The 26,571-nt window shown below is 34.9% G+C and overlaps 1 protein-coding gene across 1 annotated transcript in view; it reads right to left on the reverse strand.

Annotated features, from left to right (window-relative positions):
* Positions 1-253: 253 nt before the first annotated feature.
* The window catches only part of LOC129948696 (uncharacterized), a 57,847-nt gene continuing 31,529 nt past the window's right edge, over positions 254-26,571 (reverse strand). The window contains exons 7-19 of the mRNA XM_056059763.1: positions 17,336-17,445; positions 16,769-16,934; positions 13,749-13,968; positions 13,165-13,428; positions 12,464-12,575; positions 6,547-6,739; positions 6,245-6,453; positions 5,006-5,136; positions 4,761-4,942; positions 3,920-4,143; positions 3,541-3,844; positions 3,267-3,482; positions 254-3,194 (exon numbers count right to left, since the gene is read on the reverse strand). Of these exons, the coding sequence (XP_055915738.1) occupies positions 2,590-3,194; positions 3,267-3,482; positions 3,541-3,844; positions 3,920-4,143; positions 4,761-4,942; positions 5,006-5,136; positions 6,245-6,453; positions 6,547-6,739; positions 12,464-12,575; positions 13,165-13,428; positions 13,749-13,968; positions 16,769-16,934; positions 17,336-17,445 (2,936 nt within the window). The 3' untranslated portion in view covers positions 254-2,589. The remainder of the gene's footprint in view (positions 3,195-3,266; positions 3,483-3,540; positions 3,845-3,919; positions 4,144-4,760; positions 4,943-5,005; positions 5,137-6,244; positions 6,454-6,546; positions 6,740-12,463; positions 12,576-13,164; positions 13,429-13,748; positions 13,969-16,768; positions 16,935-17,335; positions 17,446-26,571) is intronic.

Below are 26,571 nucleotides of genomic sequence, written 5' to 3' on the forward strand. Positions count from 1 at the left end.
AACTAAATTTGTTTAAAAATAAATCATGCGAACAAAGCCGCGGGGCGCAGCTAGTATAATTATATGAAGGGTTATCATTGTTTCAGAATTTAAATTTGTTTTAAAATTTGTCAACACCTTTTCATTTGTATAAATAAATAAGACTTAAAAAGAATGGAATGGAATCATTTAAGTCAGAATCTAATAAATATTTAACTATAAAATAAATAATTAATATTTAAAAATGACTGGTTATCCAAAAAATTCTATTGATTTTTTTTAATTTATACATTTATTTAATTAAGGAACATTATACAAAAACATTAAAATTATTTAAAAAATAAATAAAAGCACTTTATTTACAATACACTATCTACCCAAGCAATCATTTTGCTGAGCAAAAACTTTGGTTTCGTTCTTTGTGCGATTAACACTCTGTCACACTTCTTGATTCAGGTTAAATTATATTTTTTTAAATTTTTGTTAGGATTCATCCTTCTATGCTTCGTATACCATACAAATTATTTTGCAACTCGAAACTTCAGATCATTAGAAAAAAACAAAATTTATAAATATTTTCAAAATTTAGTAAGTAAAATTGGAAAATGAGTATACCGAGATCATTGTGGGTGGGTATAAAAATTCGACCCAAATCAAGTGGTGCACTGAGTTTATGTTGATGACATTTTTCACCGGTTTTTATTTTTTCTAATCAGGACTTGTCCCAGAACATTGAGGAACAATAATATAAAATGGAATTCAACCAAAAAATATCGAGAAAATTACATTAAATTTATATAAAATGTATAACTAGCCTAAAAAACCACTTGAAAACTTTTTTTCCGATTTTTTTTTGAGATAGCTACTCGTAAGTTCGAAAACGAATCAAGAGAAAAGGTTTGGTATATAATACAAACAGCTTTAGATTCTCCCCATGACTTTGCTGATTGGTACGCCAAAAATAAATAATTTAAGTTTGACCGACGAAATGAAATATTGAGCATAAAATTTGGACGAATATAAAAATATGGTGGGATTCAAAACAAATGTAACCAGAGTTCAAAAAATTTAAAGACTTAAGGATGCATGAAGATGGAAACGTTTATTTAAAGTCTTAGAGAGGTAGGTTGCTTAAATGACGCTCACGAAAATTGGAACAAAAAAGTATATAGCTATCAATATTATCAGACAAGATTAGACAATACAACATTTTTCAAATTAATTGAACTGTCATGTTGATGATATCATAATTTTAAGAACGGATTTAAGTTATTTTAAAATAAAGCTAAGGCAAGCGAAAATGTCATTTTCATATGATTCAAATAAGTTTCTCCTATGCTACATTAGGAGTGACTGAATTCAGGTTTTTTGACAAAACACTTTCAGACATTATTTAATAACGTTTTAAGAACAAAGTCTAAATAAGAAAATGATTTCGATTAAACTGAATTGACAGTGAAAAGGACACTCCAATCAATTATTTCTATCTCAACACGAATTTTTTTTCTATGTAAAACATGATTTTTGCGGAAATGAAAATAAATTGTCAAAAACAATCAAAATTTGTGAAAAAAAGTAAAAATGAATTGCTGACTTTTGTTCTTATAAAATCACAGATTAAGGCATATTCAGTTTAAGTTTCATCAGGAACATTAGGATGGTCGTTTAATGTTCATACAGTTATAGTCGTTTTGACGAAAGCTATAGAAAAAGGCAATCGTCATAATGATTTCAATAAAAATTGACCACCACTAGCACCGATTCTACTTCTGGATTTACTGTGCAAAGTCCTGACAAATTCATATAAAAAAGTCAAATTCACAAAGCATGAACCTTACAATTTTAGAATTTTGCGATCAAGTTGAAAATCAATGTCTTAAACAACATCTTGTAAAGTTTTTCTAAACTTTAGTTCACACTTCGTAGATTTAAATTGATTTTAATGATGTTTCTAACTATAATCCTAGCTTCTAAAATGTTTTATTATAGAAAAACTTAAGCTGAGCACAATGACAGTTTGTGTATATTTATGAAAAAATATAGTTTTTGCGAACTTTTACACAATGAGCATATTTAACCGCTATTTCAGTTAAAGTTTCAAAATAAATTAAATTATATTAACGATCAACAGTTATCCATATAGCCTTAAATATGTTTCGTGAATATTTCGAACAAAATGCATTCTCACCGAATAAAAAATGATCAAGTGATTTTCAGGCTGGCCGTACATACATATATACATCCATACATACATAATAAGTTAACAAATTATTTACACTTTCACTTACAACGTTAAGTTTAATTATTGTTTTGTTGGTATTCCACGATTATTTTGTTTGTTTTGTTTTGAATACACCAAAGGATTAAATAAGTCACACAGCCTTCATTTTTTAAAAGACGTCCTTGAAAATATTTTTGGCTTTAACATTAAAAAACACAACAAAAATTAACTTAAACCTTCAGATAGTTTTCGGAACATGGGGAACAAATTAAAAAAAAAAGGTGAAATTATTCTTTTGTTTCCAAATATAATTCTCATTGCCAATCGTGCTGTTCTTGCTGCAGCCTATCAGTATGGTCCTTATCATCGAAGCTTACATTCTTACAATTTCATCCACCCCTATAAACCGTAACACTTCCCTCGCTACACTTGGAGTCTTGGCTTCTTAGTTGATTTCTATACTCGTCCAGTTCTTGCATGCGATAGGTGCCAAGATTAACTTGAATCATCAAAGTTTCCATGATTCGTTCGTTCTTCAGCGATTTAGATGGCAGCACAACAGTCAGTAGTTCACTCGGGGATATACGACATAGATTTAAGTCTCTCGTTAGTCTTTCCATAATGCACTCGAATTCAAATTGGGTATCTTTGTTGGGTAGCATCTTCATTTTATCGACCTTGCTTTGGGCCCACGCAAGCATGGCTTCGAATTTACGAATTTCTGGAGTCTGCAGGTCGCGACACATGATCATCTGGACCATCGATTCGGAGAGGTTTAAAAAATCAGACTGCCTAAATAGGGCGTGTGCTTTGTTTTCCACAAATGTTAAAATCATATTGACTAATTCTGAGGCCGAAGTATAGCGCCAATAGTAGTTTTCTAATGAGATGAGCATGGGACACACAACTTCGATACGCAGAAATTGTTTGCAGTGATGGAAGCAGGCTTGAAGAAGTTCAGGGAGATCGTAATGTTCAGCAGCGCAGAGGAGACCTAAGGACAAAAGATAGGTAAATAGTTTAGTATGATATCACAGAATTCGTCAAACATAAAATAAGTATGGACCTGGTATTGAAACACATGTAAGTGGGCACGTCCCCGTATGCAAGTAATCCAAAAGCACTCGAAACGTTTCGGGATCAAATTCTATAATACTAAATTCTGTCTGAGCTAGCTTGGCTCGATCTACTTTTTGTGCATCTGCACAAACTGATAGCCTTGGAACAGCGAGCTGATTGTTGCCAGGTTTATCCTTTCCGTCTTTGTCTTTACTTTCTCGATCTGTTAAAATCAAACCAGAAATTAAAAAGAATTTGAAAAAATTAAATTTTCTTCTTACTCGAACAATCCTGTGAAGATATCCACTTCTTTTTGTCCTCAGGATTCAATTGGGTATTTTTATTCCTTATTGATCGACCCCAGCCAGCAGTGATAGTTCCAAGGCGAGAAAATGCTCGTTTCACCATAGGCGATGAGGGTACACTCTTAGGCCGAGCCGACTCAATATCCGGAACAGTAAGGTAGTTGTTGCTCTTCGGCTTCTGATTTTGTGGTGAAACTAATGATGGAGCCGGTCGAGCAAATATTTCAGCAACAGGAATTTGAGGTGATCCAAAACCAGTTTGAATTCCATATAGCATTTCCTGGGGTGGGGAAAAATAAATTTGGATTGGAGAAATAAATCATAGTTCCCAATATTATCTCTCTCAAAAACTTACTTGAAAAACACGACTTCGCACACCAAGTATCGCCCGAACTCCAATAAAGCGCGCTTTCTGCTTAGACTGCCCAACCAGAAAGACAACATCAAAAAGATGAGCATTTTGCAAACATAACGGTTCTTCGTTAAGAAAAACACGCGTAAAATCTTTGGCTAGTTGATCATAGTCTTCAAATTGATCACGCACTGAGTCAAGCAGTGGCGATGAAGGTCGCATGTGTCCTTTATTTTAATTTAAGAAGAAAAAAATCGATAAGAAATAATTGATTTTGAATAAAATAGATCAAAATAATTCTTTAAAAACAATCCGGACTGAAGACAAGATTGGTTAAAATGAGGTGACAAATGCTTCATTAGCTCCCAGTCAAAATGTCAAAAAGAGTTATTTTAAATGTATTTTGTTTCTATTGTAGTTTTCCATCGCTTAAGTTTGATTTCTAATGAGGTATTCCATGGGCAAAATATATCAATTTATTTTTTATTTAGATCTGTCAATACACATTTCCCAGTTTATTCGATGTTTAAAATAAATTGTTTTATTTTTGTTTTTTGATCAAATCTGCAGCTATGGATTTTGTTTCACTTTCACATTCGGGGAAGAATTATGGTTACACAAATTTCGACCAATTTTTAACACATACAAAATTGTATTAGGTTTGTCGCCAAAAATGCAAAATTGCTTAAAAAATATTAGGTTACTGAGTTGATTAATAATGCCCAATGGAAAGACAAATTTCGATAAAAAGTTTTATTTCACCAATGGAAGACTCTAAATGGAAGTTGTCAAGTAGCTTACGATATGATACAAATAAATCTGGTGTCAATATATTTTAACTTACCGATAGGCCGCCATGAACCTCTTCGGTAGGGCTTAGGTATTTGACCAGTTTCCGCATGATTTGAAAGGTTCATAACTAAATCTTCTAACATCTGCGAACGTGTTCTCTCTTGCATGCGGGCAAATTTAGGAGCTGAATACGAGGCACGCTCACCATTCACGATTTTTGTTAGCAACCACTCACTATTAAATTTTAAATTCAATTTGTTATATACACTTCTATTTTTGTATTCAATTGAAACTCACCGAAACATGGGTCCTTTCTCAAAAACAGATTGTTCCCACAAATAAGGCTTATAGGCACCAACTTCGTCTCTTGTCACTACAGAGACTTCATACCTGGTGGGCTTGTGTTTAATTCTTGCAGATACTCGAACCTTCAAAATATACAAATGAAAAACGTATTTCATAAAGATCAAAATGGAAGTCATTATGTGTAAAATTTCTTCGGAACTTGTAAGCTTTTTACATTGTTACTGAAATAAACCTATATTTTTGTAATAAAAGCCAAAATGCAGGTCCAGATAACAATTGACATTTGATGTCAACTGCATTCTTTCAACCTTAACTTTGCACAAGGCAACTAGTTAGTTTTTCAAGGGTCATCAATTTCAAACTCGGAACTTTACTTCAATAACTTCTAACTTTAGTTGATAGTGTAAAACTACCAAAACATTATTGTATATAAAACAATCTTAAGGCAACCTGCAAACCCGTCACTACTTCTATTTTGTATTGTTAAAAAAAGATTAATTGCTCCTTTTCCAATTTGACAAGAGACCCTTTTACACAAAACAGTAAATTACAGAGTAATAAATTTGGGTTGAATGAAAAAAAGATGATCGGCTGTCATTTGGACATAAGTGAACGTGAAATGATAGGGCAGGTTCAGGCGACATAAGGGACTTGAAAGTAAGGCAAGTTTTTAGTATCTGATTGGATAGCTGCCAAAAAATTGAACTTATGTCAAAATGAAAATTGATGATGTTTTTTAACTCAACTGAAAGCTGAACAATTTCATTTAATCTTTTGTATAAAAGGGTTCCTTGTCGAATTGGTAGAGAAATAAGTAACATTTCTCTACAATACTTGCCTGAGGAGTGTTTTGTAGACAATAATCTTTTTGATAGTTTTTGTACAATGAACTGAATGTAGAGGTTAGTAAAGTAAAGTTGAAGATTATGACAGTTGAAAAACTCACTAGTTGCCTTGGTCAAAATGTACGTTCATAGAATGCAGTTGACTGCAAATGAAGTCCCTAATGTTGTCTGAACCTGCCCATAGTTTTCTTGACTAACTTTCCAGTCGATTTTCCTATAAAGTTGTCTTATTTGGGAGGGAATTTTTTGGCAGCTGGCCAATCAGATACTGTAGAAAGTAACCTTAGCCTCAAGTCCCTTGTGTGTTTCGAACCTATTCAAAACCTCATAGAAACTTTTTTTCCGTTTTAAATTAAAAAAAAATATTTAAAACAATTTTAATTACCAAAATAAATGTATGTAGAAAATGACTTTTTATGCAAGCAGGACTAAAACGTGTATTGTCAGCTTCCAAGAATACCACACAAACAATATCGTTACCGATGTGACGTTTGCGCTGTAGTTTTTGTGGATCGTGCTTTTCATATGGCAGTAATGTTGACACATGAAACATTATTTCAATATTACGCCAGTTTGTGTAAACTGAATAAAGTCCTGAAAATAATATGGTAAGAAAGAATTTGTTATTTATACGAGTATAGTTTATTTTATATTAAGATAATGTAAAATATTTGCAATTAAACTCACCTGTCAAATCATGGACAGTATCAAGGCCACCTTTGTACTTATCGAAACCGCGAAGTCTACACCTATCACCTAAAAGCTGTAGAAATTCTTCAAATAACGATGAATTTTCATTATTGTCTAATATCTGCTCTTCAGTATATTGATCTTCTTTAACAAAGATAACACCAACTTTAAGTTCAGATTTAATAAAAACCTATGCAAATGAAAGATACAAAAAATATTTAAAAAAAAACGATTAATTGTTTAATGAAAATTTTGTTTAGTTAGAAATTTTAAGTTTGTGTGAAAAACTATATCAGACAAAATTGTTACGACGCACAGGAGGTAAAACTCTAGCTGGGAAAAAGTAAGATATTTTCGTCAACAAAAAGCAGTAAATCATTAAGCATATTGCTTTAATAGGGTGTTATTACACTTAGACGTTTTTAGAAGGACGCAAATAAGTGCGATAGAGAAAGTAGGTGAAATACTTTAAAAAGGTTCCACCCCCATAGTTGAGGGTTCAGGATTGTCTTGGATGGTTTTTGAAGTTTCGTTTTCTTGCCTTTCTTTCTTTCTTGGCATTTCTTTATTATTGTTTCTAATGTTTCCGAGTAAACAAGAAATATTCCGCCGGAAAAATTCAATTGGACCTTATAACCGAATTAAATGAAGGAATGATTGAAAGAGTCTAGCTGGGTAGTTTAAGTTTTGGAATGTTTTATCCGTTGAAACAAAGTAATAGCCAACTTTTCTGTCCCTCAAAAATGTACTTTTTTAAATGTCGTTTTCAATGAACGACAAAAGCAGGTTAAAAGTTTTTTCATTTATCCTTATATAATTTACAAACTATGGTTTATCATTTAATTTTAGTTCTTTTGTGAAGAAAAAGAAGGATTCTCTCCAGATTTTAATCACATTCCCTTTTTTCTTTTGCTTTGGAATTTTTAAAACATCCTCACAAAAGTCTAACACATCTTTTAACATTTCGGAATTATTCACCCCTATCACAGAGTCCCTCGTAGCGAGTCCCCGAAAATTGTGTTACGCTACGAATACGAATACATTCACATCATAAGCCCCGAACGAATTCAAAAAGCATTGGCACACAGAAATACTAATTTCGGAGTTTTAAAATCAGCTGATATGCGTCAAAATAAGAAAATTAAATAAAAGTTCGTTTTTCATCTTTCGATTTGTTCTTGTTTTAATTTGTTTTTGTCTTTAAAAATTGATAGTATTGTCGTTGCAATCTTTGCAATAAATGAAGAAAATACACGAAGACTGGATGAATCATATGATTGACGCGAAGTGGTTGGAAGACGCCGTGGAACATTTCTCACATCAACTACGTCTGATGACATCGAAGCATCGGCAAGTTAGATCTCTTCACAAGGTTCATTTGATTCTAAAGGCTCGGAGGAATTTTTTGAATCCAAAAGATTGTGGATCTTTTATCCCGCTGGTCAAAGTTCATTCATTCTTATGACACCTTCTTCGAGGCTGCTAAAAAAATGCATTCTATTTGCTCCGCCACCTGTAGCTTTGCATTCTTTTTTGTTCTCAACCATTTCCTCTTGATTTATACCTTTCAATCTAACCACACTTAAGAATTCAATTAAATTATAAAAAAGTTTGGACTAATTTATTCAATTTACTTTTTTCCAGCTAGAGGTGTCCTTAGAAGGTTTGTCTTTAACTATTTAACTCTATTTTTACTGCCTCCCAAAACGAATTCACTTACTCCTTAGGGATTTTTGAAAATCCTTGGGCAATTTCAAGTTTTTCTTGAAGACTTTTCATAAAGCTTTTCGAATTGAATTTTATTTGTGATAACTTTATTTGCCCTTAAAAAAAAATAATAAAAAAACAGGTAAACACTTTCACATTAAAACAATAGTAAAACTTAGATGATTCTTTTCATATATTTTATTTTTATTTAATTTATCTTCGCAAGCTTAATTTTTTGTTCGTTTTAAAAACTCCGATCAAAATAATTGTTCGTAGAAAAAACTGCCAAACTTCCTATTCATTCGGGGCTAGTGATACCAATTTTCACGAACTCCGAATTTCGTAGCAAATTTTTTTAGTACGACGGGACCAATGATACAATTATTCGGGGTTCGTACTACGAATCTATTACGACGGGGCCTGTGATAAGGCTGATTATCTTTATTCATGATGTCATTAATCATTCTGTAGTAAAAAGTGCAGTTTTCTTTAATTATTTTTACACTTTGACTTTATGGACGAGAACAAACAATGTAAGAAAGTGTCAAAAACACGCAACCTAAAAACATCCGAGTGTAATAATGCGAGATTGGCGGGATGGGTATTGAAGAGAAAATATGCAAAACACGCAGCATACAGAAAATCTGAGTGGATAGGATATTTAGGATATTTAAATTATTTATTATTTATCTTCAGTATTACAGTAATAATAATTTTTAATATTTTGGAATTCTATATAATATGTAATGATAAAAAATAATAATTTAATTTGGCAATGGCGTTGCCGTCTGTCTGAGTGTAATAACACACATAGCAAGGAAGGTTATTTCTTTTTCCAATATTTTCGATACTTGGGTAATGCAGAGCTTTGACATGAAATGCGTTTAAAATTCCTTAACTCGCGAATTTACCTTTCCAGTGTTAGCAAATATTTACGAGTAATTTTATTGAAATAAAAGTTGAGGAATTATTTGAAGAAAAGATGTCAGAATCTAGTATAGGTAAGCATTTTAATATTAAGCAAGTTATTCAACAAAAAAAGTAGTTTTTTTAGGTGTTAATTACCATGTGTTGAAACCTTTCCGGAAAAAAGTAACGTGGAGTAAAATCTCAAAAAAAAAATGTATTGAAAGATTAGAATATTGCCTTTAAAACAAAACTACATTTAAGTGCCGCTTCATTGCACAACCTTGTTTTTTTCTTCTTTAGAGATACCAATCCGCCCTTTTTAGGACGACATTTGCCTTTGTTACACGAAGACATTTTTTCATTTATTTTAAATGAAAACTTGATGAAAACATCAGTTACCGAGTGTACAAGTGGCTGTTTTATTATACACAATATCAAGAATGGCCATTTCTAATCTTGAGGAAAAGGATCGCATTACATGCCTATCAGCAAGACATTTGTAAGCCAACACTATACAAATTTAAAGTTAAAAAAAACGTTTAGAACAATTTTTAAAATCTGAAGAACCTTTAACATTTTTTGAGATTCCTTTCCGTGGTATTCCAGGACCATCAACAAGTAGTCTAGGTAGAAATGAGAAGGAATTTCAAGAATGTAGCAACGAATCTAAAAAAGACAAATTAAAAAACTATTAGAAAAATCAACAGAAGAATTGTCGTTTGCCGTGTAATCTAAGCTTAGGCAAGAAGGAAACCGTTTGAAAGCTGATGTGATAAAGAAAGTTGTTGAATGTTCTCCAAAAACACTTAAAACTTTGAAAAATCCAGAAATTCCAAAACGATGAAACCATGCACATCAGATGAAGCTCTTGCCCTCATTACTGATTTAAAGTTAACAAAACACCAATTTAAAAAACTGCAAAAAAGTGCACAAGAAAGAAGCGCCAATATTTACCCAACTTTTTCAACAATTGCAGTCTTTATTACACTTGATAATTCAATGTTTGTCTGACGCGCACCAAAAATATTTTGATTGGAAGATGGCGATTCCTTGGTGTGTTCCCGGAAATGGAGATCGGACGGAAGTGGAGGGCACTCGCGAAAAAATTTAGTAAATCCAGAAGCGAGTGACACCGATATAATGCTTACGTGCATAGTTCCTTAGAATAAAAAAAAGAAGGAACTAGTAACGATAATATATGGACTAACTCAAGAACATCTTCTCCCAGATACTGTCGCCCAGTTCGTTTCGAGTTTGAAAAAGAAAATATTGAAACGATACAAAGAGAGTTCAACCCAATGGAAGCTAAAATTAACACACTTGAAACTTTAAGCATTATTTTTAATGACAAAGCGGTTTTTGTGTACTATTCTGTTTTTAAAACTATGGTAGATGAAAAACTTGCAATGCTGTGATGGAAAACAGGGCTAGCTCAGTCTGCTATATATGCAAAGCTTCACCTAAAGATATGAATAATCTTGATCTATGCCTACAAAAACCGCTAGACACCAGTTCTTATTCGTTTGGATTGCAGATAAACTGATTGCAAATATATGATTTATGGAAGCTCTTTTAAATATACCGTACAAAATTGAAAACAAAAACTGGCAGGCCAGGGGGTGTGAAGACAAATTGGCGGTTAAACAAAAGATAGATCTATTGCAGGACGCATTAAGAACTGAGCTTGGAATTTTATTTGATTTTCCAAAACAAGGTATAGGAAACCCCAATGAAGGCAACACTGCCTGAACATTTTTTAAAGAGACAGCAAAAACCGCTCAAATTATAGACTTAGATACGAAGTTGGTTGATCGTTGGTTGATCGTTTTTTGATTATTTTGAAAACCTTGACGTCAGGACTAAAAATTCATACAAACAAATTCTGTTCATTCTGTTTGAACACAGCAAAACTTTTTGTATCGAAATATAGCCAGTATTATATGCCCACAAGTGTCCACAAAGTTTTGATGAATGGAGCTGACATAATAGACAGTTTGCCAATGGCTATCGGACAGTTTTCGGAAGATGTCTTAGAAGCCCGTCAAAAGGATTACAACATTTTTCGAAGTGGGTTTTCAAGAAAAATGTCTCGGACCGCAACGAATACCGATATCATGCATAATATGTAAATATCCTCTGATTCAAAAATAAATAAATTTCGTCATCTTCCAATAAGAAATCATAACATACTATCACTTGAAGCAATGGAAATGACGTTTAATAAAATGTTTCTTATATAGAAACTAATCTTAAAACACCAAAGCAGAATTAAGTCCAGCTAATGACCATGAATGGAGCTGGAGCACTGTTCGACGCGTTTTATTGGTGTGTTCACCGAGAAATCAATAACTCCATAATACACTTGTAGCAGTTATATTTTCGACAGGCTTAACAAAATCAGTCACGTTTCCGTTTCCCTACAATTTTTCGAACATAATTTATTTGCAAAAAGGTGCTAAGTTTGAAACACCATTCTTCAAGAAAATTTTAACTAATTTTAGCTTTGTTTGATTATTATGCGATTTATTATGTTAAAAGCAAACATTTAACTATACAATGAAACCTCAAATTAATTGAATTCCAACAACCTTCAATTGTAACTTTGACAAAATGCGATCAGGGGCAATGTTGTTGTTTTTCAGATTTAATAATTTTTCCAATGTAATGTTTTAGTACGACCTGCTGTTTTCACTCCTGAGATAAATGCTCATATTCTATAGAATCTATCAAGACATTTGTATTCCAATGAGTCTACCAATTTTTTGTTCCCCGTAGGTTAACAACCCTTCAACAGAACATTAAAAGTGGAAGAAAAAGAATTGTTAGCCGAGTTTCTACCAAAAAATGTTTAACATTTGGATAAAATGAACCAACCGTATAAACGGACAATTTTCACTTAATAGGAAATTGGCAATTGTCACTTAATTGGATGCTATTGGAAGAATTTTGACAGTTTGACCAGTATTGGAATTGGAAGATCTTCCAATCTTATACGTATACTTAGGACGGCGGCGCGCGCAGTAGAGGAAGACCGTGACTCAGATGGCGCACTCAGGTGAGTGAAGACCTCAACCAACTTGCCGTGCAAACTGGAGACAGCTAGCTAGGGACCGAACTGGCTGGAGACGCATGTTGGTTGAGGCCCAGGTCCGCCCCGGACTGTAGCGCCACATTAAGTAAGTAAGCTTAATCAAAATGGGGCCAAGCACGTAAATTAGTATAGCATTATACGAGTATTTAAAAGTATTACAAAAAGTTGTCTAAAGTATGAAGACTGCATTATAAGATAAATACTTACTTGATCTAATTTTAAAAGTTCTTCTGGAGTATCTGGTAACTGCCCTAAAGTTAAAGGCGGATTTAAATTTACTTCTTTACCTAATGATCTAACTACTTCTTCTCGGTTGTACCTGAAATAAAAGTTAATACAGAAACAATATTAGTTTTTTGATGTATTTAAACAATAATCCGAAATCTATAAATTAAAGGAGGTATACATTTTGCAACAAATCGAGCCCTTCCCGCATTTATCGTAAGCGACATTTTCAATAAAAACGAAAACTTAATTATTAAAATTTGCCAGTATCACATAGAGTTTTGAAGGCTATTGCCATGTCTCAACTTAAGCATAATTAATAATTTCCAATACTGTCTATGGGTACAAGATGTCTCAAGGACCAGCAGTAAGCTTTTGATTTGTCGTTTACGATAAATTATATTTATTATTTTGTCGCTTACGATAAATTGGGCTGGAAATTTAGGCATAGTTAAAGAGATCGTCTCAATGCAAAAGTGAAAGTTTATCAGTATATTAAATTACATTGTCGGAAATATTTGGTTTTTAGTCCTAAAGGTTGTAGAAAGTATCACTGTAAGTTTTCAACACGTGACAATATTTTACATTGCAATCTTTTTGAACTATAAAGTTCAAATCTTAATCACTTTGACACTGTAAGAACTGTCGAGTTATTATATAATATACAAACATTTTATATTTACCTATCAGCAAAAACACATGAAGCCGGTATCAGTCCATGGACAGTATAGGAACCAGCTCTTACTAATATCCGAAACTGGTCACGCCCATTTAATGTCTCTTGTTTAATAGATAATATCACTGGACCAAGATCCTCATCGCTTGTAAAATAATTCCAATGTTCTGTTCCAAAGAAGTATTTCTCATAGGTCTCTTGTTCAACGGATATTAACTCGAATGCTCCTTGCTGATCCCATTGCTCCTCAATTGTCGTCTTTTTCCTAGGACTTAAACATTCGTATAAAGTTGTTCAAAAATATGTAAATTTTATATAATATGTGACCATTTGTGTTTTGATGTTTTCATGTAGAAAACAATTTTACACCCTTTTTGTTTGGCCTCTTAGACCTATGTACATTGTACATATGTATGTATTTCTCAGAAAAACAAGGACTTAGAAAACAAAACCATAGTTCTAATGGCATAAAATATTATAGTTCAAAGCTGTTATTTTGACAGTTAAGCTGTCTAAACAACCGCCTTTTAAAACAGCTGGTGAATATTATTAATTTCAGAATTTCTGTGACATCTAGTAGAGTTCACATACCTTGGTGTAGCTTCGGAATCTTCATCGTCCTCATATAGGTCACTGCATTCACGTTCCAAATAAGCATCTGACGAACTTCCTACCCTAATATCTTCATGTTCTGAGTCACTTTCGTCCCACAAAGAATTCTGATTGGGCAATGATATCTTTTGCCTGGAACATTCAATCCAATAACCAGGAGTGGGCATAAGATTGTGAGGATATTCTTCACAAAATTCATCTGTAAATTAAAACAAAAATAAGAGAATTCAGAACAATTTTAAAATTGTAGAATTTTGGATAGATTGATAAGACCCCAAAAGCAATTGCATCAAATAAGTCCAGTTTTAAAACAGTCATGGATAAATCTTTTAAACGTAAAAATAGTGAAATGTCAAATCAATAATGTTATATCAACATTCTAATAGGGTTTTCCATTTATTTTTGATCTAGATCTGTTAATAAACTTATTTATTCTGTTTTTGCATTCCATGGAGGAAAATAAATTGATTTGTTTTTGATTTAAGATCAAATCTGTAGATCTGAATTCTTCAGCAGATTTACACCTCTTTGCATGCATTAATACTTATGAAATATTTAAAAAATGTTACAATTATGTTTCATGTGCCACGAAAAATTCCAGTTTTGGACGAAATTTGAATTTATTCTTGGAAAAATCCACAAGTTTCACAAATTCAACATACACTGCCGGCCAATAGAATAGGTTCTCAACTTTTTCAAGGGAAACCGCTTTTTCTCCAGAATAGAGCTTTGCAAAAAGCTTTTTTTTTTGCTTCTGAAATCATGGCTCATTATGGATCTGTGGCGACCATTGACGACCTTTTGCAAATTTCCAGTCTTTGGCAGATGGCGCAGCGATCGTAGCCGTGAAGGTGGTGTTATGGTTTGGGGTGTAATATCGTATTTTAGCTGCAATTTCCATACAATGTTTAAACCCATTAAATGGACTTTTCAGAAGGTTAACGCCCCCATCCATACCGCCAGAGTTGTAAAAGCCTGGATAAACCAACAAAATGTTGGATTGTTGGAATGACCTCCCTACTCACCAGAATTCAATATTATTGAGAATTTTTGGAAATGGCTCGTCCGTAAAGTCTACAAGTCTGGGCAACAATTTAAAGACACAAAATCACTAAAAACAGCAATAAAACGAGCTTTGACAAACATTTCTTTGAATTATTTTAAAAAAATGTATGATTCGATGCCAAATTGAATTTTTGAGGTAACGGTAAATAAAAAGAATAGTTTTTGTTTTAATTTTTCGTTCATTGTCTCTATATTTTCCCAATGAATACAGGTGAATAAAATTTCTTGTTTTTTTAACCGAAAACATAACAATATATTTTGTTGCTAATTTAAAATTGTTATAACCTTAAGTTTAAAATCGCGCCCATGTAACTACTGTTGTGAATCTATTTTAATAAGAATAATAAAGTGAGTCGTGAAAAACATCCGTAGAGTTATTAAGTACCTATGTTCAAAATTTTGTCAACAATTTTGAAACAAATCAGCACAATAGATTGTAAAAATAAGAAAGTAGAGTCTGACGGATATTTATTTTTTTTGTTTACCAATGGAAAACCCTAGTAATTCAAATGAAGTTACTAATTTCTGAGTTTTTGTAATAAATAAATAAAAATAAATAAATTTTTTTTATTTGACGTTCCAAGTAACTCGGAGAATCTTCCTATCCTTAACGTTAATAAAAAAACACATACATTTATCATATAATTGAAGAAATTACATTACACTTTAAAAACAACTAACTTTTCTTTTGTTGATGAATATTGCAGAATCGTCCCTCACTGTAAGATATAACACCAAGCTGTTTAAAAAATACGCCTGTTGTGATTCTTACAGTTAAGGACAATAGCAAGCAAGTTATAGAACTAGAACAATTCGTATGAGTTAATACGAGATTATTTCTTCATAATTATGATGCTTCTCTAATTCTTGCTTTCTAAATAAATCGATACAATACCTATTTTAAAACACTGATTAACATTTAAAAGCATATTTAACCTTTTATAACCTTGGTCACATGGAATTAAGGTTAATACTCATTTGTTTGGAAACTGAAGTAAAAATATTTAATACATCTAAATATCTATTAAAAAATATTTTGTATTGCGTTCCAAAAGTCAAATTGATGAAATAGAATATTTGGTAGACTACTATCAGCTATTTTTCCGAAATCAAGTGAAATGAAATCAGGATCTCGATATATATTATATTGGTTTGTGTTGATGTGCATTACAGCTAGCTGCAAATTTAAGTTTCTTAGCGTAAGACATTATTCTGAAGACTGATATTGGTATAGGTCAAAGCATAGTAGAAAAAATGTCAAGTGTCGAAAGCTTTCAAGGAACATCGTTTTACTTCAAACATTATAGGGTCTCGAAAGAAATTGTTCGTGCTAAAAATCTTTTTAAATAATTCTACTATACTTAACTTAATGAAATAGAAGATTCAACTTTCCACGAACTAAGTAAGTTTCAAAAAATTGTAAAGGCTAATTTTCTATAATACTTCTGTATTGAACCCATTTTCTCTTGTGGCAAACAAATTAGTTAAAAATCGATGTACAAAACAAAGAAATTGATTTTATTTTATTTCAAAAAGATAAAAGAAACCGATATCGATAAAAGTTATTTTCAAAAATCCAATTTTCGTTGTGAAGGGATTTTAATATCATTTCGAAGAAGAGTGAAATTTAGAACCAAGCTGCATCTCTTTCACTTTGTCTACACAGCTGTTTGATCATCTCTTATATTGCCTTCGAGGGTGATCGCATAAAGTTTTAACAGAACAATATTATCTTTCGGAGATTTGGAATACTGTCCAAATGTCGTTATGGTTAAGACCCAGAATAACGAAACTTAACTAATAACAATACAATACAACAATACTTAACTACAGCAATACTTGACCAAACGATCAAAGATTGCACCAACATTCTTAAATCATATCGTACAAGGTTTACATCAAAGTTTTATTTAAAGAATTAAGTAAGAGCATACCTGAACATGCCTGCGGTGGCAGTGGAAATATTAATGTCGTTGAGCTCTTGCGCCTTGCTACGGCACATCCAAGTGATTGTGGTTTGAAGCTTCTGAGCTGTTGCATAAAATCTGAGCACTCCATTAGGGCAACGTCTGCAAAATGCAAGTCGCAGAGAATGTGGTTCTGTGAAAAAGAAAATTAAAAGTTAAACTTATCCGTTTTTTAAATTTAGCAAGAAAGACGATCAATTTAAATATAGCTGCATTTGTGCAAAATAAGCTTTCGAAGCTTTGGCTCTGCCAAAAATTTAGATTTTAGTAAGAAAATTGATAAAACATTTGCAACAACAAATGATTCATTTTGCTGAAGGATATTGTTCATGAAATTAAAGCTCCGTATACATTTGCACTGAAACTCTGTGATTTTCTTAGCTATTTAGTTCAAAATCTCGTCAACTAAGGACGGCAATTCTTAGCTAAATATAAAAGAGATCGTGATTTGCAATCCTTACAGAATTAAGTAGTACATTTTTAAAAGTTGACAGAATGTTTTTAAAATTAAGATATAGAACTTCATAGACTTACCTTGAACCTTCTTGCTCGTTTCTGGTTGGGGCCGGTCAAATTCAAACCGCATGAGTTGCATCTGAGACATTCCTCGTGATAATGGTTATTATCATAAAGCGGGGATGGTTCTTAAAATAAAAATAAACATAAATCCAAATTTAAAAAAATAGAATAAAATAAAGAACCTTAGGCTAGGAATAGAATTTTAAGAAAATTGTCTGTGTGTATCGATATTATTATATTAAGGTTATTTATGGTTATTAAGTAATAACAAAGGAGTTGTATGGTGATTTAGATGAGAATGATATAAAGTTCAAGAAATGTGCCTTTTTTAGGAAGGACAATGAAATTTACACTTTTTAATTAAATAGACCTCACGTTAAGATTTGTATAGGGAAGTCATTTTGGTGCAACAAATTTAGTTGATTTAAAGTGGACACTTTGTTATTATTAAAATAAATAAATACCATAAGGTCTTTCGTGTTGGTTAGGGCTTACACTTGTTTAGTTTTGAAACATTAAAACCTAATATACTACCCACTAATCTTGAATTTTGATTGCAATATCAACTTTATTGAAAATTGTTTGAGTATATATTTTAGGCTATTCAATAATTTTATGACTTAAATCTTCTTTATGAAATAACGTTTCTTTTATTTGTATCATAGCATTTTGCGAAATAGTAAGTCACCATGAGTCACTAATCGAGACCCCGTTAGAGATGGAACAGTATTTGAAGTGCGGTGAATTTAATTGAATAATAATTAAAGGCTAATTGATGTTCAAATGCTAAACATGAGCATTCAAAAAGAAACAAGTGTCCACAGGTTTTTTCTCAAAACCAACCTCTGTCTATCTCACCACGTGGTGAACATCGGGTGCCTAGTACCCGATGTTCCCGTAAATTGGAAAGTTGTTGGGGGCAGCAAAGCAGAGAGGGGGGCGGGGGGGGAGAGGTGTTTCCACTAAGGCACCTCTCATTATCCAGACGGCAGCGGAGGAATAAAGGGTATCGTCTACAGTTCAAATAAGGTTGAACTACTTAGTGAACACCTTATAGGTCTTCTTAGACTTATTCGGAGCCCATGCCTATAAGAAGCGGTTTATCCGGCTCCCCGTCCTTGGAGTTATACTAAAATTCTGGCCCTCCAGGTTGGGGGTTGTGCCGTCAGGGTGACTTCCTGGCCACGTAAAAGCATCATAGTTGCGAAGCATCAACAAGCCTCAGGTACGGACGGATTTACTGTTGACAATCTATGCAAATGAATTAAGAACAACGAACTTCGGATATGCACGTGGAATGTTAGGTCTCTTAACAGACCACGTTCAGATAAAGAATTAAAAGAGGCTCTAGACTGCTATAAAGCAGACATCACCGCCATCCAGGAAATACGATGGGATGGGCCGGGCAAAAAGAGGATGAAAAACTGCGATAATTACTATGGTGACTTCTACCACGAAAAGGCTAAATTCGGCAAAATTAGCCTGATATGCGTGTACGCTCCCACAGAAGAGAAGGATGACAACACCAAAGATTATGTTCTTCAAGCTCTTAGACAAAACATATGAGCAGTGTCCTAGCTACGATATTAAAAGCCCAGGCCCATTTTAATGCCAAGCTAGCAAGGGAAGACATCTTTGGTGGAATAATCGGGAAAAACAGCCTGCACGACAGCGCTTCCGACAATGGATTTAGGCTAATAGATTTTGCTTCCGGGCGAAACGTCATGGTAGCCAGTACGTGTTTTCCACACCTCAACATCCACAAAGGAACTTGAAGTTCTTCAGATTAACCTACCGTCAATCAGAATGACCGTATTGCGATCGACCCCAGGCACGCTTCCAGCATCATGGATATCCGAACGTTCAGAGGAGCTAACATCGACTCGGACCTCTACCTCGTTGTAGATAAGGTAGCACTTTGAATTTCCAGACCCAAGGCAAAACAGGGAGGTGCTGGGTGCCAGAGATCGCCAAATCCTTTTCCGACCGAGTTACAAGTAACCTATCTCGAAGTTCTCTGCCGCCAACATAATGTTTCGGAAACCAGTGGCAACATTGCCAAGTTACAATCAGAGAAGCCGCCTTTGATGTGCTGGGTTTCAAGCAGCCACCAACAAGAAACCCCTGGTTTGATGAGGAATGTCGGCAGGCAAATGCAGCCAAACAACAGGCACGCGAAGCGGCACGCGCTGCATAAAAGGACGAGAGCTGCTCATGAGCAAAAGAGGCGAAAGGAACACTGACTTTTCAGAAGGAAAAAGAGAGAGCATGAGAAGCGGTCGAAGATGTTGAGAGGTTTAAAAGCAGGAATGAAGTTCGAAAGATTTATGAACAGGTCAAACGAAATTCACGAGTATATAAACCTAGAACCGAAGGCTTCAAAAACGAAAGTGGAAACATTATAGTGGAACTGCAGTCCCACCTGCACTAACAATAGAGGAATCAGTCTACTTAACATCGCCTACAAAATAATCTCTGCCGTAATATGTGAACGTCTAAGGCCCATCGTCAACAACCTGACAGGTCCTTATCAGTGTGGTCTTAGACCAGGATAGTCCACAGTCGATCAAATATTTATATTGCGGCAGATCCTGGAAAAAACCCAAGAGCACCAAATCGGCACCCACCATCTTTTCATCGATTCCAAGGCCGCATATGACAATACCTACAGGGACGAGCTGTATCTAGTCTAGTTTTGCATTACCATGGAGAATTCACGCTGCTGTATCTAGTCTAGTTTTGGCATTACCATGGAGAATTCACGCTGCTCCATAAAGGTTCCGTTGCTATTGCAGTAACGGGTAAACATCCCAATATACTAAAAGAACTCTTACAAAACGCTTTAAATAAGCTCATCAGATGGGCAAATCGGTGTGGAGTAGGCGTTAACCCACAAAAAACTGACCTTGTCCTCTTCACAAGGAAATACAAAGTCCCACTCATTGACTCTCCCCTCAAAAACGGTGTACCACTTAAATTTTCTGCACAAGCAAAATACTTTGGTCTCATTTTGGATAAGAAATGAAGTTGGAAACCTAATATTCAAGAGAGAATAAACAATGACACAGTAGCCTGTTCTCCTGTAAAAAGGCCATTGGTAATAAATCTCGGTCATAAGGCCTATTCTTAATTATGGAGTAGCGGTATGGTGGACGGCGCTAAATATAGCGACAAATCGCGATAAACTCAGCAAAGCCCAACGAACAGGCTGCCTGTGTATGGGAGGAGCACTTCGCTCTACCCCCTCAGCCTCACTTGATGTTCTGTTCCATCTAACACCGCTGGACATTTTCAGTAAGCAAACGGCTGCTAATACAGCCATACGGCTTCAAGCCTCCTCTCTGTGGATCAATAATGGAATTGGCCACACCACTATTTTGAACTCGTTCAGAACTATAAACAGTAATATTGACTACACCATACCCCATCCTCAGTTTAATAACTATAGCTTTAAAGAGACTATACTTCCCAGGTCTTCTTGGGAGAATACATCATTTTTGATGATCCTATAAACTTTTATGCAGACGGATCAAAAACGGATGATGTGGTTGGTGGTGGTTGGACTAAACTTAAGTATCTCCTTTCGTCTTCCCGATCATTGTAGCGTGTTCCAAGCTGAAATCCTGGCTATAAAAGAGGTCCTATCATGACTTAGAGAAAACGTTATATCAACTAATGATATACGCATACGCATCTTGTCGGACAGCCAAGCTGCGTTAAAGTCAATAGACTCTGTCTCCATTAACTTACTAACAGCCCTAAATTGTCGATCATCTCCTACGGAGATGGCTACACAGTTCAACATTCACCTTTTCTAGGTGCCGGGCCATTGAGACATTCCAGGAAATTGCAAAGCTGATGAACTTGCAAAAAGCGGAACAACTTTACCTCTGCTAGCTCACAATGCTAGCATAGGTATCCCCTTAGCTACATGTAAACTTATGCTAAAGCATGATACCATAGAGAAAACAAACTTCAGGTGGAATAACACCACATCGACAAAACTAATTTGGCCTAATCTTAGTGCCAGGCGCTCAAAACAATTAATATCTCTGAGTAGATTGCATATTAGCTACGTTATAGGTGTCCTGACTGGGCACTGCTTAATAGGAAAGCAAGCTATTCGACTTGGAGCCCCTGCAAATGATTTTTGTAGGAGTTGCATGGACGAGGAGAAGGAGGAGGCAATCTCTCATCTTCTGTGCACATGCCTTGCCTTATCAAAAAGACATAGAATCCACTTTGGAGACTACTACTTCAACGATACCAGCGATCTTAAAAAAATTACATTATTTGTCTCCTACGCTTCATTCGGAGCTCCAATTGGTTCGACGAGCTAAGCTGATGAACTGATCTATGTGGTATCACAACGGACCAAACTTTGGTCTAAGTGTGCTGGACTTCCCAACCAACATACACTTTAACCTAAGCTAACCTAACCATAAAGGTTCGAAAAAACTTAACAGAACCTTTCGATGTCAAAAAAGGTTTGAGACAAGGTGATGCTCTGTCATGCGATTTTTTTTAACATCGTACTTAAAATAATAGTTCGGAGCTCACACGTTAATACTAGAGGCACTATCTTTCAATAGTCTGTCCAATTACTAGCATATGCTGATGGCATTGACATAATCGGAAGAACTCAGCGTGATGTCAATTGAGCTTTTGTGAGTATTGAGGCAGAGGCGGCAAAAATGGGTTCAAAGGTTAATGAGGGAAAAACAAAGTACATGCTGTCGTGAAGAAATGACCTACAACACCGACGTCTTGGTAAAAACGTAGATTTAGCCAGAAGGGTAAAAGTCCAACGACTAATATGGCTGGGTAACGTAGAGCGCATGGAAACCAATGCTCCGGAAAGTCTTCGGATCCACACCCACAAGACAGCGCAGTAGAGGAAGACCGCGGATCAAATGGAGCGCAAAAGTGGAAAGTGACCTCACCCAACTTGGAGCGCGAAACTGGAGAAATCTAGCTAGGGACCGAGCCAGATGGAGAAGTTTGTTGGGTGAGGCCCAAGATCTCTTGATATTTTTTCTAGCGACCTTCGTAGCCAATTTTAATTCAAATTCTGATATTTTATAAAGTTAGGTTAGTTTGTAGTGGCTGTCCTGTCCATAATGGACTTGGACACACTTAAGCTAGTATAATCGCCCATTATGATACCACATGAATCTTGAGGCTTCCTCCTAAGCTCAATGGAAACAGTTTGAGTCTCTTACGAAACGTGAGAGGCTTATTGTAATTCTTGCGTTTTTGAACTAGCGCAGGGCATGTATAGAGCACTCATTTGAGTGCTTTCCTATTAGACAGTGTCCGGTTATGGCACCTATTACCAAGCTTATACGCGATCTGCTTAGAGATAGTAAACACCTTGACCACTTTAAATCTAGTGTTGCCCAGATGATTTTTGAGAACTGACCTGTTTGCTTTCTTTATAGCGTCCTGCATTAGCAACAGTTTACAAGCAGCGATTGGTATGCCATCATTTGCCAAACGTGGTAGGATGGGCTTTACTGTACCGTTCCTGGTGATTTCATCTGCCCTGCAGTTACCTGAAATGTCTCTATGGCCCGGTACCCAGCAAAGGTGAATATTAAACTGTTATGCCATCTCCGTTAGAGATGATCGACAGTAATGGACTCTAATAGAGTTTGTTGGTAGAAAGTCCAGAGATTTTATAGCGGCCGCGGCCTGACTATCTGAGAAAATACGGATATCAGATGTTGATATCACGCTTTCTTTAAGCCAGGACAAGACTTCTTTTATCGCCAAAACACGCTACAATGATTGGGAAGGAGGCGGAATGAGAGACTAAATTTCAGTTGTTTAGAGTACACACCTCCACCAACCCCTTCTTTTGTTTTTTAACCATCTATATAAAAATGGATTGACTCGTCTTCCAGGAATGTCCTATGCTTCCAGACAGATCTGGAAGTTTCTGTCGAATTGCATTTGGGGGATGGTATAGTCTGTGTGCTTTGGAATTGATTCTAAATACCTAAGAATTACGGAGTGGCCAATGTTGTTGTTAATTCAATACGAAGAAGCTTTGAGGCCAATAGCAGAGCTTGAAGCTATTTGTTTGCTAAATGTATCAAGAGGTGTTAGCTAGAGTAAGGTGTCCAGTGCCACAGATGGGGTCTTGCGAAGCGATCCGCTGATAAATAGTCCAGCTGAACGTTGAACTTTGTTTAATTTGTCGCGGCTTAGTTTTCTCTAAAGCAGTTGTTATGTTGTTTTTGAGGACTTATAAGCATACCCCTGTCACTTAAGAAAGCTCCATAAGAAAAAGTCTAAAGTGGTCAAAGCGATCACCGAAATCAAGCATTAGTGAGCGTGGTTAGTAGACAAGTCAAGGATAGTCTTGAAGCCTACTGAGTTGCTGTTGTCATGTGTTCTTTCTGTCTGTTCTTTCTCTTCTGTCCTTCTGTCTCGTATCAATGCTGTGGCTCTACTCTGTACATTTATGTGCTGAGTAGTATGTTATGTAATTTTTAGATGAAAATTGGTACCAACTTCCATGTGCTCTAAAATCCAATAAGCGAATATACGACGCTGTGTATTGTCGTTTGGTTTCAACTCCTGTGGCAGTTGGATTTTGAATAGGTACAGGCCTAAATCACATCGCAAAATTCGAACCCATGGACCTGAATCAAGGAACGAAACGTTGAAAAGTCGATTTGGAAGGACGATCATATATCCGGTGAAAAGAGCGCAAAGCGCAGATTTTGGCGCCCCGTGGCGGCCAATTTGTTTTGATGACATCTGTCAAATCTTTTGTGTATTATTTAGTTCTTTATGCCAAATCATCATGGTAAGTTACACGATTGAACAGCACGTTCAAATGATAAAACTTTATTGTCAAAATGAGTGATCGTTTACGCAAACGTTGCGCTCATTGCGCCCATTTTACGGTAGACGTGGTGGCCCTTCACAGTCGACTTTTCAACGTTTGGTGGTCAAATTTGAGAGCACTGGTTTATCAAACAATCAGCCCAATACCCATACGTTCAATGACCAAGATCGGCCAAGAACATCGCCGAGGTCCGTGAATATGTATAGCAGAACCCGAGGCAGTCTATTACTCGCCGTGCAATTTGAATTCTTACATGAGCCTCAGTCTCCGCCCAGCATTAGTCTGTTGCCTGTCCCTATCATGGGAAATCCAGCTCGAAGGACCAAAATGGTTAAAGTTACACTGCAAAAGAAAACTCAACTTTCAAACGAAAAATAAAATGGAAAATGAAGCACATTCTTTGAAATTTAAAAATGATGTAAATGTACATTTTATTCATGTTCTTTATGTCATCGGGTCGCGTTCTGAGCGATTTGTGAGCGGCAGCATCCAACAGTGGCAATCACATGGAAAAAGTCATATTTAAATATTATAATGCCAGAAAATAGAAAATACATTTCACGTGAATTCAAAAAAATAATCTTTTACCATTTTAAAGTTCTAAAACCTCCAAAAAAGCATCCTTTATAAAAAAGTGTATTTAAAGTTATATTACTGATTTTTTTGTTAAATGGCGCCCAACAAGGAAACACACCAAATACAATGAAATGTATAACATTTCTTGTATGTATATACACATTTATATTACATGTTAGAAGTTAAAAAATTCAGCTTTCATTAGTTCAAAAAATGTATTTAGTAGCAAACTCAGAATTCAAAGAAATATGCAAGGAACAAAAAAAAAACAAAGTTTTATGAAACTGAGATTCTTAAACTTACTAACTGCAAGGAATCCAAGGAATTCTGTATGGCAATTAACCAATTAAATGGAGTGTTATGTATTGAAGTACACATCGTTATATTAACATGCAAGGAATCTCAGCCTATGTTATTCACACATTATCGTTATAAAAGTAATAGATTAGAATTGTTCACATATATATACCTATATCCAGATGTCAAATCCTCGCATGGACCTAATTTCGAATAACCTCATTCTTGATTTAACCATGTTCATCGACAGTCAACGTCTAGTTCGCTTTGCTTATATTGAAGAATTTATTGTATTGTTAAGAATAAAATAATTTAACAAAAAAAACTAAGTTGTTTGAGTACATCACATGGAGCAAAAGCAAATATTAGTTTAAAACTAAATATCGATGTATTGCATAATCACTTCAAGTTACTTTTGAACCCAGAGAGTCTTAAGCTTCCTATTCAATAAGCTAGACCTTCATGCTCGAATGATATTTTGGATAGTGTCATGACTCATGACGAAGTTAAAACCGTATTAGTGAAGGACGGAAAAGCTTCAGGACCTGATAGTATACCACTGGAATTCTTTAAATATAGAAAAGAACTGCTAACTTCAATACAATACAATTTTAGATACTGAAATACTACCAGAACAGTTAAGAAATTCCTTAATTTTTCGCATACATAAGAGAGGCAACATTGATGATCCATCTAACTAATAGGGCCCATACACTACACATGCCTGCATGCGCATACAGTGCTTGCGCATGCAAACTGCCAGTGTATGGTGTGAACTGTGTGTTTGTGCAAGCGGCATGAGCAATATCAAAAAATTTTGATATTTTCTTGCTTGTGCATGCAAGCATGAGTGGTGTGTGTGCTACATTTGCTCAGTCAAGGGCTAAAGCAATCAAAATTGCCGCAGCAGCGGAGTCGGAGCTTGACATTTTTTAAAGTTTTCTGTTCAGCGGTGAACACAAAACTGAATTTTGTACAGTTTGCATGCGTAGTGTATGGGGAAAAAGTGTTTGCGCATTTTGTGCTTGCGCATGCAGGCATGTGTAGTGTATGGGGCCTATAACATGCGACATTATTAAATAACCGATTGACCAGTTGGATTCATGATAATAAGTTGCTTGGGGAATTTCAGGCAGGTTTTAGAAGTGGCTAATCAACTATCGACAATATTTTTGTACTGCAAAGCATAGCGGCAACCTCCATTGAACAAAAAAAAGAAGCTCACCGCTCTTCATCAAAACTAATGTCATATTGATTATATCAAAAAAGTTTTTAGTATGCCAGATAAAAGACTCTCAAAAATTCTGGCATTGAAAAAAATTGAGGAGAAAAGTCTGTGGTATAAGAAACTAGAAGACCATGCTGCCTACTGTACAACGGACTTACGAATAGTTGATGAAAATGGTAAATAATGCAATGGCGACCTCCGGAATCTTATTGCGAATTTAGATAAAAATTGAGAACCGACGCTATTAATGAAGCTACATCCTTGGGGCATTAATCTAAATGAACCATCTAA

This window comes from Eupeodes corollae, chromosome 1 (assembly GCF_945859685.1).
Source record: "Eupeodes corollae chromosome 1, idEupCoro1.1, whole genome shotgun sequence".
In the NCBI taxonomy this organism is placed as follows: Eukaryota; Metazoa; Arthropoda; class Insecta; order Diptera; family Syrphidae; genus Eupeodes; species Eupeodes corollae.